The sequence below is a fragment of the Carassius carassius genome, chromosome 22 (genome assembly GCF_963082965.1).
Source record: "Carassius carassius chromosome 22, fCarCar2.1, whole genome shotgun sequence".
Classification (NCBI taxonomy): domain Eukaryota; kingdom Metazoa; phylum Chordata; class Actinopteri; order Cypriniformes; family Cyprinidae; genus Carassius; species Carassius carassius.
In genome coordinates this window covers 16,958,476-16,972,424 of record NC_081776.1, presented here as the reverse complement: position 1 = coordinate 16,972,424, position 13,949 = coordinate 16,958,476, and the positions used below count along the sequence as shown (strand labels likewise).

The window sequence follows — 13,949 nt, the reverse complement described above, 5'->3', positions numbered from 1 at the left end:
TCCTCTGGTCTATTCCTGGTTATCCCACTTCAGGATTTCTCACTCAACAGTCAGTAAACACTTTTCGGTAACAGTGTGTATCACAAGCTTGTGTACTGTTTAGTGTTTACTCTAGAGTCTTATTTCCTATTGTAGGTTTTTGTTTGTTCTAGTTAAGATGCATGAAGCAATCTGTGTTTCCACATCTTTCACAGGAAGCCTGTTCTACAATGTGTGTTTTGTAAGCAAGTTAAATAGAAGATCTAGCAGTGCACTTCACTGAAAAGCCATTGACGTTTCGTATGCCAGTCAGTAACCTGCATGGAGCGGTCTGAGAGTGTGTTTCCTGAATAACTCAAGATTTCTGTCCTAAAACTGCTTTGAGATTTCGGAGAGTTTTCTATTTTTCGAGTGGAACTTGAAAATAAGAAACTGTTCAGATTGCTTGTTCAACCCAATCTCATGAGAAAACAGAACTGTTTGCAGTTGTGCACAAATTTGTATGATGTGATTCATATGTAAATGTAGGATTTATATATATATAAAAAGCAAAAATCCTTTCCTAGTCCTCATGGGGCAAGAAAGTTTATATGAAAATGTAAGGAATTTGTGACAAATTTGCTGTGCAGTTTTAAAGGTGTTTGGAGTGGTTGTTAGAGCCTTGCTGGTTGCTAAGCTGTAGCTTTGCTGTGTGATTTATAGAGCGATGTGGGTGGTTTTAGGTGCTTGCTGACTGTCCCAAGTTAAAAGAGCCCACCTCCAAGCCTCTAGATAATCATTTGCGGGCTTTAGTGTTAAATTAAAGCCGGTTTTTTTTTTTTTTTTTTTTTTTTTTGACAATCAGATAAACATTTTTAGGAAAGTTAGGTAAGTCTTTTTTTTTCTTTTTCTTTTTAACAAAAGTAATATCATATCCAACCCTATCACATGATTCGGAAACGTACAATTAAAAAAAAAAAAAAACTTTTACAAGGTGGCTGTTTTCGTATGAATTCGTACGATGTGATTCGCACTGAAGTGACGTGTTTTTAGGGGATAAAATCGCGAGATACGGATTGGAGTGAGAGTGTGTCAGACCTCTCCTTAAATAGCCATATTGCATTAGATTAGATCATTTGTCCACAGAACAAAGTTAAGGGTTGCATGTTTAAGGTTCAGGTTTAAGTTTTTTTTTTTTTTTTACAGTAGTAGCTCGATCTGCTTGCCTTAAACCTATTGCCTTAGGCGAATAGGTTTAGCTACCGCATGTATACATATTTTAGAATGATATTGATTTCAGCTCACCGGGGGGTCCCGCAAATATCAGCCCACTAACTGAGAGCTCATCTAGACAGCTTTCTGGAGCTGGGTCAGCGCTGCAGCCGACGGGAAACAGGTTCACTGTGTATTAAAGACACGAGAGAGTGTGAAAGTGATACCTGGAATCACGAGAACTTGACACGATGCGTGAGAAGAACAAAACTGTCCTCATATGACTCGCAATTAACTCGCTTTCTCTGGGTGTCGCGTGTCTGTGAGAGAAGGGATGAATGGAATGATTTGTGTTCTGGTAATCTTTTGAAATATCGGTCGGTAAGTGAAACAAAGAGCTGCCACGTGAGAACTAGACAAAATAAGTCATTTTCCATTTAATGATGCGTGTGATATTGTCTGGACAGAGAAAGTGTGCGGTTGGTAGAGTGATGTCACGCCCTCGGTTTTCATTCTGTACGTGCAGATGTGAGAGTCACCACTGCCTTCAGCATTGCACTGAAAATCTCCAAACCAACTAAGGCTTACAAAAAAGAGGAACAAATGCACCTATTCCTTCATTGTTTCACTCCTTTACATAGTATTGCTATTTATATTCAAAATAAAACAATGAAATAAAACGAAAAAGGACAAGAAAAAAAATACAAAATAAAAAATAAACACTAAATAGCCTAAAAAAGTTAACTTTTCTAAAAAATAAACACTAAATAGCCTAAAAAAGTTAACTTTTCTATAATGTTCCAAAATGTTGAATTTTCAGGAGACTATAGAAGTTGGAAATATTTATTTAAAAAGTAGGCTAATTAATTTAGTTGTTTTTAACATTTTTGTTAAACAAACAAAACCCCAATAACAATGCAATCGGTAATTTCTTTCAAATCACTGGATGTGGTAAAAGTTAGCTATATTAAATGAATTATTGAAATTGCATGCACATGCAATTTAATTTAATCGCCAATTTATTTATTTAAAAAACATTTTTACAGATACTGAAATAAAACAGACTAGCATATTATTTTCCATTTACACTAAGAGTTGAGCGTTACATTCATTAGGCGACTAATTTACTAATTTTTATGGCAGGAAATAATCGTTTTAAAAAACACCAAGCCAGTAATTCAACAGGTTTGCAGATGCTGTCTATTTTTTTTTTCTCACGGGTTTAGGAAGATTGATGGATTGATGTAGTGACTCCCCGCACGTAGGCATATGGGGATGCCCACTCGACGCGTGACTTGCATCTTTAATGCTCTTGAGTGCACTTCCTTGCAGCCCTTATCATTTTTGTGCAAATAATTATTATTTAGAAATATAACTAAACATCAAAATAATAATATTAGATATTCTGTTATTAAAACGCATGGATGTAAAGTGTAAACGCTGTAGTTGCGCGTTTATTTTTTAATTTTAACCATGTTTTGCGTGTCGCCGCGAGGTGGCGCGTGTGAACGCTCTGATCGGAAGACACGCCTCCTGTGGTTGCGTCACAGCCTCGTGCTGCCAGTTCCGTATTTAAAGCGTGGATGATGAGAAACGTGATGCTAGAGATTACCGGGAAGCGGAGCGAGGTGGTCTTCAAAATTATAACCGAGACAAATCGGCGCAAATCTTCAAACAGCTTTTAAAGAAGAAGAGTTACAAAGAAGAGTGTCTTAATTCTTGATTTTTCGTTTGTGTTCGCAAACAGTCTTGGGATTTCCGAAGCCGGTGTGTAACGTTAACGTGCCGCAGTTTTTCGCTAATATAATCCCGATCTGAAAGGAATGCCAAGGGAACTAACCCAAAACAGGATCCAAAAAATCTGGATTCCCTCTAAGGATGACAAACCTTCAATGCCCCGCATATGTAAGTGATTCTATGTTCACATTTTGATTTCATATTAAAGAATGGTGAGCACAAATGTTACAGAATTAACTGGTCCTTTAACATTCTGAAATAGCCGGCTAAAGATTGGAAGGCTCATGTGATTCTGTTGTCATGGAAACCCCCGCGCATCTCCTTTGTGAAGGCTTTCGAACTCATTTGGCACTGTGATGACGCCAAGGCATTGAAGAACTCTGAATAGGGATTTGACCATAGACTGTGAGGTTTTCCAATCATGCTGGGCTCTGATTGGTGCAATATATTTACCTACAATTGGCGTGAACGTGATGCCATGCATAGGAATGACTCCGCACAAGCGGGATATCACACTGTTGTTTACTGTGATTATAATTATAATGAAGGCATAATTTACTGTATTAAATGATAAATAGCATATACAGAAGCGCTCATATTTGGTAAGTTAGAAAGAAATGGCGATGTTTGTTATTAAAGACAGAACGACTGCAAAAAATAAATCAGCAGACCATAAAACTTTAAATAAAATAAATATATATTTTGCAGATTTTAATAACTTGAAATAATTGTATCCAGGATAATAATTATTATTATTATTTTTTTGCAGTATTGCAAAACATTGCATGAAATTGCTATTATAAATATGTAAATATGGTGGACTAAATTTCCTTCTAAATTTCCTCCTAAAACAACAGTAAGATTCACAATGTCTAGTTCCTGTGGCTCAGTGGTAGAGCATTGCGTTAGCAGTGCAAGGTTGTGGGTTTGATTCCCAGGGAACACATTTTAGGTGCATTTTTTTTGCATTAATGCACTGTAAGTCGCTTTGGATAAAAGTGTCTGCTAAATGCATACATTTATTAATAATTTAAAAATGTTATTTCATGTCTAACATGTTAATGTCCCTAAAATGAATCCGAATTTAATTTATGCATTAAGATATATAATATAATTTTCTTTTAAAATTTGGAATGAATTATGACCATATTCTCCATAAGATTCTGTCTGGTCATTGTACGTGGATAGCCAGTAAAAGTCTAATAAGATCATTGTCTGAGTTTGAGGTTGTGTTTCCATTTGGGATCTTCTTAAGAATCTACTTAAGTATTAACCCCGACTGTGCTGGTTCACATTGCCCATTCATAAGGCCACCTGCCAATGGACGTCTGTAATTCATTGAGAAGAACTGCTGCATACTTTCTCTCTCTCTGATAGGGATTACTCTAACCGATAAATAACAGGATGAAATAAAAAGTCAATTAGAATATATAAAACTCGGAATCCCAGCCTAATGCACAACTGCATAAATACATATAATTGGTGAGAATTCCCATGAAATTTAAGGCATGCACAGAAACATTTACTTCTTTGAGGATTTATGTGTCTCTGTGTGTACGAGAAAGTAAGAGTTATCTGCGTCTGACCCGGTTAACGTCTTGCTGCCGGCGGCGCGGAATGTGCATGTGCATTTAATTGTAGTAAATGTTTAGTTTTGAAAGTGCGTCTGTGCGCACATGACCTGGCCCATAGCTGGCTGTTTGATTGGCTGACTGGGAGGGTAATTTACAGGCTGCCCAGACACAGGACCGAGTCATCATGTGGAGAGGAAAAAAAAAAAAAAAACCTAAAATATAGACGAATGTCAAGCTGTGATTCTGTTCATAGCAAAATGTGACGAGGTATTTTGTTATCTTTTGTTTCAGCACATGGAGGCCCCCACCTGGCAAACCCCCCAACAGTGATAGTGATGGTAGGGCTTCCTGCTCGGGGCAAAACCTACATTTCAAAGAAACTCACACGCTACCTTAACTGGATTGGTATTCCTACAAAAGGTACAAAATCAAGCTATATATATATATATATACACTACATACTGTATATATTACATAATAATATAATTCTTATTTTAATGCAATATATTTGCTTTATGAATTTCACCTATACACAATCGTAACATTTTGCAGGAATCCTTAATTGTGAATATGTGTGTTTCTAGTCTTTAACGTTGGCGAGTATCGACGAGAGGCAGTGAAACACTATAGCTCTTACGATTTCTTCAAATCGGACAACGAGGATGCCGTAAAAATCCGACAGTGAGTTGTGTGTTTGACACAATGCCATAACATGAAAACAAAGTCTTCTTCTACTTGTTTATGTAGATGTATGGAGTAATGAATCATTTTGTTTTGTCCTCAGGCAGTGTGCCTTAGCCGCTCTGAGAGATGTCAAGACTTACCTCACTGAAGAGGAAGGTCAAGTGGCTGTGAGTATCTTCTGTAGATGTATAAACCGCTAGCTATGCTGAGAAGAGCAGATCCTCACCACCGTATCTAACCACAGGTTTTTGATGCTACAAACACAACTAGAGAGCGACGAGATATGATCTTGGAGTTTGGTGCAGTAAATGGCTTCAAGGTCAGTTATGTTCTCTTGAAGATTGCTTTTGATGACGATTACAGGGATGAAGACCACTTATACAAATGTACTTTTGCAGATTTTCTTCATTGAGTCTCTTTGTGACGACCCAAATGTAATCGCTACTAATATCTTGGTAAGCTGCATGATTAATATATAACGTTCATACATTTTTGCACAATGACTTCTTAATAACTTGCAATAGAGATTGGAAAACCTCTTAACATCAGATAAATACCTAAACAGGAAGTTAAGGTGTCATGTCCTGACTATCAAGATTGCAACAAGACGGATGCCATGGAGGACTTTAAGAAAAGAATCGAATGTTACAGGATGAACTATCAGCCGCTTGACCCTGACCAATATGACAAGTACGCTAGCAATGCACACACACTTTCTTCGCCACTGACTTGTCTTTAATATCACAAGATTAACCACGTTTCCTTGTTTTTCCTCCCAGAAATTTGTCCTTAATCAAAGTGATTGACGTTGGTCGCAGATTCCTGGTGAACCGTATTCAAGACCACATCCAGAGTCGGATCGTCTACTATTTGATGAACATCCACGTGCAGCCGCGGTCTATTTATTTGTGTCGCCATGGTGAGAGCCTACACAACCTGCAGGGCCGTCTGGGCGGAGACTCTGGACTGTCTACACGAGGACGAAAGGTACTACGCTCAGAAATCTGGGAAAATAGAGAAAATAATGCAGGAGGTTTGACTTTTGAATAGTTCTTGACTCATCTTAAAGGTCCCATATTGTACACTTTTCTGGAGTTTTATTTTAGGGTTTGATGTCCTTAAGAATATATATTTGCAGTATAATTACCAAAAACCATCTCGTTATATTATTTTTACAGCTCCTTTCTCGGAAGGTCTGCTAAGAACAGGTCGATTTTAGCATGTCTAATTAATATTCATGAGTCTCTCTTCTGATTGGCCTGTTGTTTTCTGAGTGACGCATGGCCAGGCCAACCACCGGTAACTAGGGTCATCTGACGACTGGAGGTGGTCCACTCAAACCAGCGCAGATTCGGCTATGTTAGCTTAAAATATCATCTTGTTGTGATGTTGGGTGCCAGAATCGACGTAATACAGCCTCAAATTAGAAATTTGATCGCATATCTGCTGCCACTGCCAGACAAACAAACCGATGACAGCTATGGTAAAACACGATAAAACGAGCAGACTGGACCGAAACAATCATCAAAAATGCTTGTGTTTGCACACACTTATAGAAAAGGTTCAATAAAGTATTGTATTTTGTTGTTATGGACGAGTTTATGTACGTGCTAGATAGACACGATGAGTTTCTTTACTATACACCATAGATTTGATCCACCTCATAGTAACATTCCTGTCAGATTGTCCATCCTTTGATTGAGTAACGTTACAGGTTGGCGGATCTGGTTTCGTGGTTAAAGTTAACCTTTTTGACAAGTTTCAGTGCTGTTGTTGCTAAATGCTCAGCAATGGCACGGACGCGATTTTGTCTGGGGGTTTGACAAAAGAAGAGTGGGGCGGTGGGCGGTGCTTGGGGTGGTGACTGAAGGAGGTGACCGTGTAGTTCTAACAGAAGTCATAACAGTTCGTGAAAAATCATTGCATTTTACTGTGGACTGACTGTTTTGAAATTTATACGGTCGTTAAATAGCCCCTAGACATCAGTTATCATGAAAATAGCCAGGAAATTTCAACTTTGACAATATGGGACCTTTAAACTGACTAATACCTTTGCAAGTCGTCATAAACAGGCATGTTGTTGCCAGTAAGCTCAATTTGGTGCCAAGGACGGTATTTTCTGTGCTAGCCAAGAGTACTAAATTACCCATGTGTCCAATTTGTCCAAACTCTCCGGAATAACAAACCGTCCCACTCTGTAGTTTGCAGGAGCTCTCGCTAAATTTGTAGAAGAGCAGAACTTGAAGGACTTGAAGGTTTGGACAAGCCAGCTGCGTCGCAGTATCCAAACCGCCGAGGCCCTCGATGTGCCGTACGAGCAGTGGAAAGCCCTGAATGAGATCGATGGCGTAAGTGCATGCATCTCTGGTTTGGTTTTTCTGCAATGCTACTCCATTTCAATGTCCTTAAGATGTTTCTGTGTTGTCTTTAGGGTGTCTGTGAGGAGATGACCTATGAAGAAGTGAGGGAGAGGTTTCCAGAGGAGTTTGCTCTCAGAGATCAAGACAAATACTATTACCGTTACCCCTCCGGAGAGGTACATACAGACGAAATGCCTTTATTTTTTACTGCGACTAAGTATAAGAAAGCATCCTTAATTAAATGCTCCTGTCTTTCTCCAGTCATATCAGGATTTGGTTCAGCGTGTGGAACCCGTGATCATGGAACTGGAACGACATGAAAATGTTCTGGTCATTTGTCACCAGGCGGTGATACGCTGCCTACTAGCCTACTTCTTGGACAAAAGTGCAGGTGAGATTTTCTGAATGAAAATGAAACTTCACGTCGTCATTTACTCACCCTCAAGTCATTTTAAACTCTTATGAGTTTCATTTTTCGATGGAAAATGGTAGAAGTTTAGCAGCATGTCCCATGTGCACTTTTACACAAAATGGAAGAGAAAGTTCCACATGAGCTCCAAAAATATTCCAAATGATTTCTAAAGCCACAAGATAGAGAGTTGACAAAGAAGTGCATTAAAAAGAGTAGGTAACATCGGGAACATAAGGGAAACTGTTCACTAATACTTAAGCAAATGACCCCCTTATTTGCATCTGCACACTTTTCCATCCTTATTTGCAGTGCAATCATACTAACCTTTGATTTCCTGTCGGCAGATGAGATGCCGTACCTGAAGTGTCCACTCCACACAGTACTGAAGCTGACCCCGGTGGCTTATGGTAAGTTTATTATCTCTGATTATATCTAATCTGAATCATTTTGAGAAGAGATATAACCCAAACTAACTGTGTGTAATTGTTATTGTCTAAAGGATGCAAAGTTGAATCCATCTCTCTGAATGTGGAGGCAGTGAACACCCATAGAGACAGACCAGAAGTAAGCACAAGTGCATCTACAGCAGTACACACAATCACCGTACCATTTCAGCTTCTAATCTCTTGCTCCTTCTCTCTCTAGGATGTGAAGAGAGGCCCGAGCACTCTGATCAGGAGAAACAGTGTGACCCCTTTTACCAGCCCTGAATCCAATAAGAAGCCCCGCATGGAGGGTCTGGAAAACACTATCTTCAGAGAGGTGACGCCCACCCAGCTGACCCTGTGTTCACCTTCACACACCACTCTCGCTCTGTCCACGCAGGTGAGCCACAGTGACAGTGTCATATCTTCACTCCATAACTCTGTAGTGACGTACTAATAATTTCCTGCTTCGCCTTTTCACATCCTCTTTCTGTTTCCTTTCATTTATCCTTCCTCATTCCACTTCATGTACTACAGCACTGGCTTGGTGAAGCTTGTCTGTAAGTATTTCCTATTTCTGTTTCTGCCTTATCATCTTCAAATAATTCTACCCATCGTCACATCTTTATCGACTTTTAATGCAACAAAAAAAAGTTGCATATATTTTGGTTGTTGACGCCCAGTCAAACGCATATTCTGTCTTTGTGTGAATCTGTCACTTGGTTATTTATTAAAACTAACCAACCAGTAGTCTTCTTTCTAATTATGTCACACCAGTGAGCTCTTTAACATAAAACCACCTGCATTTATTTAACATTACATAATTTTTTTGTAACTTGACCTGCTTTGGAGAATGCTATTGTGAACTATGAACATTAAAGGGTTAGTTCGCCCAATTTGCTAAATTATGTAATTAATAACTTACCCTCATGTCGTTCCAAACCCGTAAGACCTCCATTTATCTTTGGAACACAGTTTAAGATATTTTAGATTTAGTCCGAGAGCTCTCAGTCCCTCCATTGAAGCTGTGTGTATGGTATACTGTCCATGTCCAGAAAGGTAAGAAAAACATCATCCAAGTAGTCCATGTGACATCAGAGGGTCAGTTAGAATTTTTTGAAGCATCGAAAATACATTTTGGTCCAAAAATAGCAAAAACTACGACTTTATTCAGCATTGTCTTCTCTTCCGTGTCTGTTTTGAGAGAGAGTTCAAAACAAAGCAGTTTGTCATATCCGGTTCGCGAACGAATCATTCGATGTAACCGGATCTTTTTGAAACCGTTCACCAAATCAAACTGAATCGTTTTAAACTGTTCGCGTCTCCAAAACGCATTAATCCGCAAATGACTTAAGTTGTTAACTTTTTTAATGTGGCTGACACTTCCTCTAAGTTAAAACAAACCAATATCCCGGAGTAATTCATTTACTCAAACAGTACACTGACTGAACTGCTGTGAAGAGAGAGATGAACACCGACTCTATTGGGATATAGAGGTAATGATGGTAGAAACTAATGTGGAAGAGTAGCTTTATAGTATAGCAGATGGTCGATAACGGAACGTTTCAGGGTTCTGAATTTCCAGACTGCAAACATTTCCTATAGTGATTTTGGGGATAAAAATCTACAGAATCTTGCAGATTGGATTACAATCTTGAAAAATGTTTTAAAAGGAGGTAGAATTAAACTTTTGGGCCCTGTTTACACCTGCTATTAATATCTTGTGTTTACAGTTTTATTTAGTGCTTACGAACTACCTGAAACGGATGCTAATAACGGAGTAAACATGGTTATTATTTTAGCCAAATGATTCATGGAATTAAACCAGCAGAGTAGACAGAATCTGTAGAGTTTGTGTTCATTGTTCAAATTCTTTGGACATATTCCCATTTTGAGGGCAAATTCCATGTCGATTAAACCATAACATAACCGTTTTCTGTTATGCTAACTGATGTTATGCTAAAATTCTGTGAGCTAGCAGCTAGCTTTTTGAGTAGACCGACTGTTCAGTAATTAACCAAACAATCAAACATTGTTTTTTCGCAGAACCTGAAGAAATGCTCCACAGAGTGCCATGAACCCCCCCAGCTCTGCCTCTGAGATTAAGGCTGCATTGCTTGACTCATCGCAGAAGAGTTTCCTGCCAAGCTGCTTCCTCTTTTCCTCCCAGAGAGGTGCATGAGTGTTCGACTCCCAAAAATGGACACTGAGATCAGCTGTGGGTTTTCCTGTTGGTCCTTCATGAATGTGTTATTAATGTGTGTATCGTGTGGTTTGTACTAGTATGGAGTTTAGTAATTTTTATGTGTTTTTTGGGTATGAAGGGAAAACCGGAGGCCATTGGCAGTGATTGTTTTCAAACACCCACACATTATTGGACACTATTCTCTGTTAATGTAACACGATAACACTTTTTTTTTTTTTAACATTGATGTTAAGAATATGCCCTGAAATTTAGGAAGCACGATGCTTAAACACACCAAAGATCACCCGCAGACACTTACGGCTGATTCATGGCTTTTCTGCACGAGCTTTCAAACAAATGCTGCAAATACATTGCACATTATAATTGCACATTTAGATCATTTAACATTTATTTGTCTTAATTTCCGAGGACAGTGATGCATCTTTCCGTTTGTAATGCTGCTCGCAATTTTGTGAGCGGTTTAAAAGTTCTCAATGTTGTCCGCTGCAGTTTCAGATGATTTGTGTTATGGATATGGATTGTGAGGGTGGTTTTTGTTTTGTGTGTTTTCATTTGTGCGTTTTTAAGACCTGAGGACAAGGTTGATATGCAAGGTTTAAAAGAACAGGGTGTTTTATGTGTGTTTGGAGTGGGACGAAGTGAAGCAGTGTTTATATTTGTTGTATATAGTATTTTATGGAGTGATTGATGTCAGATACATTTTTATACTGTACATTTCTTAATTTCCTAGAGTGCCTAGTGCTTGAGCTATCATGCCAGAGCTGATTTTTTTTTTTACATTCTAATACAATAATTATATTAGAAAAAATATATATATATATATAAAATTGTACTTTTATCATTTCAGCTTTGTTATTGTATGTCACAAACTGAAGAGATTTAACTAGTGTTGGGTATTGTATGTACAGATTTACCCTTGTAAACCAAATGTTTACAATTAGAATTAAGAGACTTTGTAGGAGTTAAATTTCAGCACTTCAAATCGAAGTACCAGCTTTAATTGTAAATATACAGTTCTGAGAAGACTATTTGTGGCTCCATTTTTAGTGCAAAAAACATTCTGTTCATCACATGACTGATTGCAATGTTGTACATTGGCTCTTAACGGTAATTCATTTGTGTGCTTCTGATACTTGTACCATATTTTGTAATATCTTTCCTGTTTTTGTGAAAATAATATTTATTTATTTGTACTAGACTCTGCGTTTCAAGCACTTTGTTCATTACTGAGATCATACAGCATATCAACAAGTCTAATCATTGTCTCATTCGAAAGAAAGCAAGCTATTTATATGCATTTACTATATCAATAAACTTATATATCTAAATGAGGATTTGTGGGTGTTTGTTTGTTTTCACATTTCCTTTTCTTGCAATTCATCCAGAATTGGTCAAATATAGGGCGACCTTTTCCCATCCTACTGAGCATCCTGTAGCTTTCGGTTCGTTTGCTGTTTTTATTCAGTCACACAGTAGTATAACTCCTCCGCCATTTCACCCGCAACCACATGCACTTAATTTCTAATGAGCTCTATCTGTGTTTAATGGCCCTCTGGACACTTTTACTGTTGCCTTCAGTGGAAAATTGTTGTATAACCAGTCAAATCTTTCATTTACCATTCAAATGATTGTGAAATGATGCAATTTACATGAAATGCTAGTCACATTGCATCTGTCACATGCCAGCAGTTCCGTGCAACAGGAGAGCAATATATATATATATATATATATATAATATAAATGTTTAAATCTTTGTATATCTTTAATTATTTTATTTGTGTGTGCGCAGATTCTTTACATAAAACATATTATTTTTACTCTATTAAAAACTGAAAATATGCTTTTATTGCCAAAATTATATATATATTGTGATGAGTGGGGCGGGGCCGAGAGCTGTGGGAACAAAGCGAGGCCGGTGGAGTGATTGGAGATGAGCAACACCTGCTCGACCCACCGGTCTCGAGTCCCACGGAGGAGATGGAAGGATATAAAACTGGAGCGACGACAGTGAAGGACGAGAGAGGACCAGGCCTGGGTTTTAGTTTGTGTTTTGATTTTGATTTGTGCGCGTCAGTCGTCCGTGAGGGGTTGACGTGATGGTCTTATCAGCATTGAGAACCAGTTTAAGCTGCATAAGCGTACGTTGAACCACATCAAAAGCTTTCTGCAAAGACTCAACCGCTTTAGCTGCGGACGATCCAAAACAATAAATAATCGTGTCATCAGCATAGAAATGCATATTAGCATCCGCTACATTGTGGCCTAGTTCATTTATATACATAAACAAGAGAGGACCTAATATTGAGCCTTGTGGCACCCCCTTGTGGACCTTCGCTAATGCAGAACATAGACCATCACATTTAATGCACTAAGTCCCAGATAATTCATGAACCAGGAAACTACACAATCAGACAATCCCAGACAAAGAAGCTTTTGCTTTAAAACAGCATGGTCCACTGTGTCAAAAGCTTTCGACAGATCAAGAAAAAGTGATGCACAGAATTGCTTTCTATCAAGAGCGACAAGTATGTATATTTTACTATACTGTTTTTTTTTTTTTTACGGTACTGTGCTTTTTCCTGAAGCCTGACTGCAGTTTAGAAAGGAGTTCATTTGAGTATAAAAACTCTTTTATTTGGTCTGAAACAAGGGATTCTAAAATTTTTGACAAAACACACAAATTTGATATAGGCCGATATAGGCCGATAGTTAGTTAAAACTGCTGGATCACCTCCTTTAAACAAGGGAGTAACAAAAGCTGACTTCCAAACTGATGGTATTTCATTGTTTTGAATTGACAGATTAAAAAGAATTGTAAGGGGCTCTGCAACAAAATCAGCCGCCTTTTTCAAAAAGTAAGGCTCTATTAAATCTGGTCCAGGAGGTTTTTTTGTGATCTAACGCTTTAAGAGCTCCATGCACCTGCTGCACAGTAAAAGAAACAAAATTAAAAGGCTCTCCAGAAAACACTGAGGAGTTTGTGCATGGAGTGAAAGCGACTACTCCTGTCGACTCGGACAGAGAACCAACTGATACAAAATGCTCATTAAAGCAATTTAAGACATCAACTCTGTAGTAGACTGGGAGAGAGTTTTTTAAGACAAATTTTGGGAGGGCTTCATTACTTTTATTCACAGAAAGAGACTTGATGACTTTCCAAAATTTCTGTGGATTATTGAGGTTTTCACTTGTGACTGATAAATAATATTCTGATTTAGCCTTTTTGATAAGAGAGGTACATTTATTTCTTAGTTGTCTGAAAATGGAACAGTCAGTGGCAGAATCACCATTTCTAGCTTTAGCCCATGCCACATTTCGCTGATGGATAATGTCTGACAACTCTGGAGGAAACCAAGGGTTTTCCCATCCCTTTACTCTGTG

The 13,949-nt window shown here is 38.2% G+C and overlaps 1 protein-coding gene across 1 annotated transcript; it reads left to right on the top strand.

Annotated features, from left to right (window-relative positions):
- Positions 1 to 2,757: 2,757 nt before the first annotated feature.
- LOC132099062 (6-phosphofructo-2-kinase/fructose-2,6-bisphosphatase 3-like) lies at positions 2,758 to 11,766 on the top strand. The gene is made up of 15 exons (XM_059505487.1): positions 2,758 to 3,075; positions 4,773 to 4,901; positions 5,066 to 5,162; positions 5,266 to 5,332; positions 5,410 to 5,484; positions 5,564 to 5,620; positions 5,731 to 5,855; positions 5,945 to 6,152; positions 7,367 to 7,513; positions 7,597 to 7,701; positions 7,787 to 7,916; positions 8,282 to 8,344; positions 8,437 to 8,501; positions 8,583 to 8,762; positions 10,409 to 11,766. The coding sequence occupies exons 1-15, from the start codon at positions 2,994 to 2,996 to the stop codon at positions 10,460 to 10,462; spliced, it is 1,584 nt and encodes a 527-aa protein (XP_059361470.1). The 5' UTR covers positions 2,758 to 2,993; the 3' UTR covers positions 10,463 to 11,766.
- Positions 11,767 to 13,949: the final 2,183 nt, after the last annotated feature.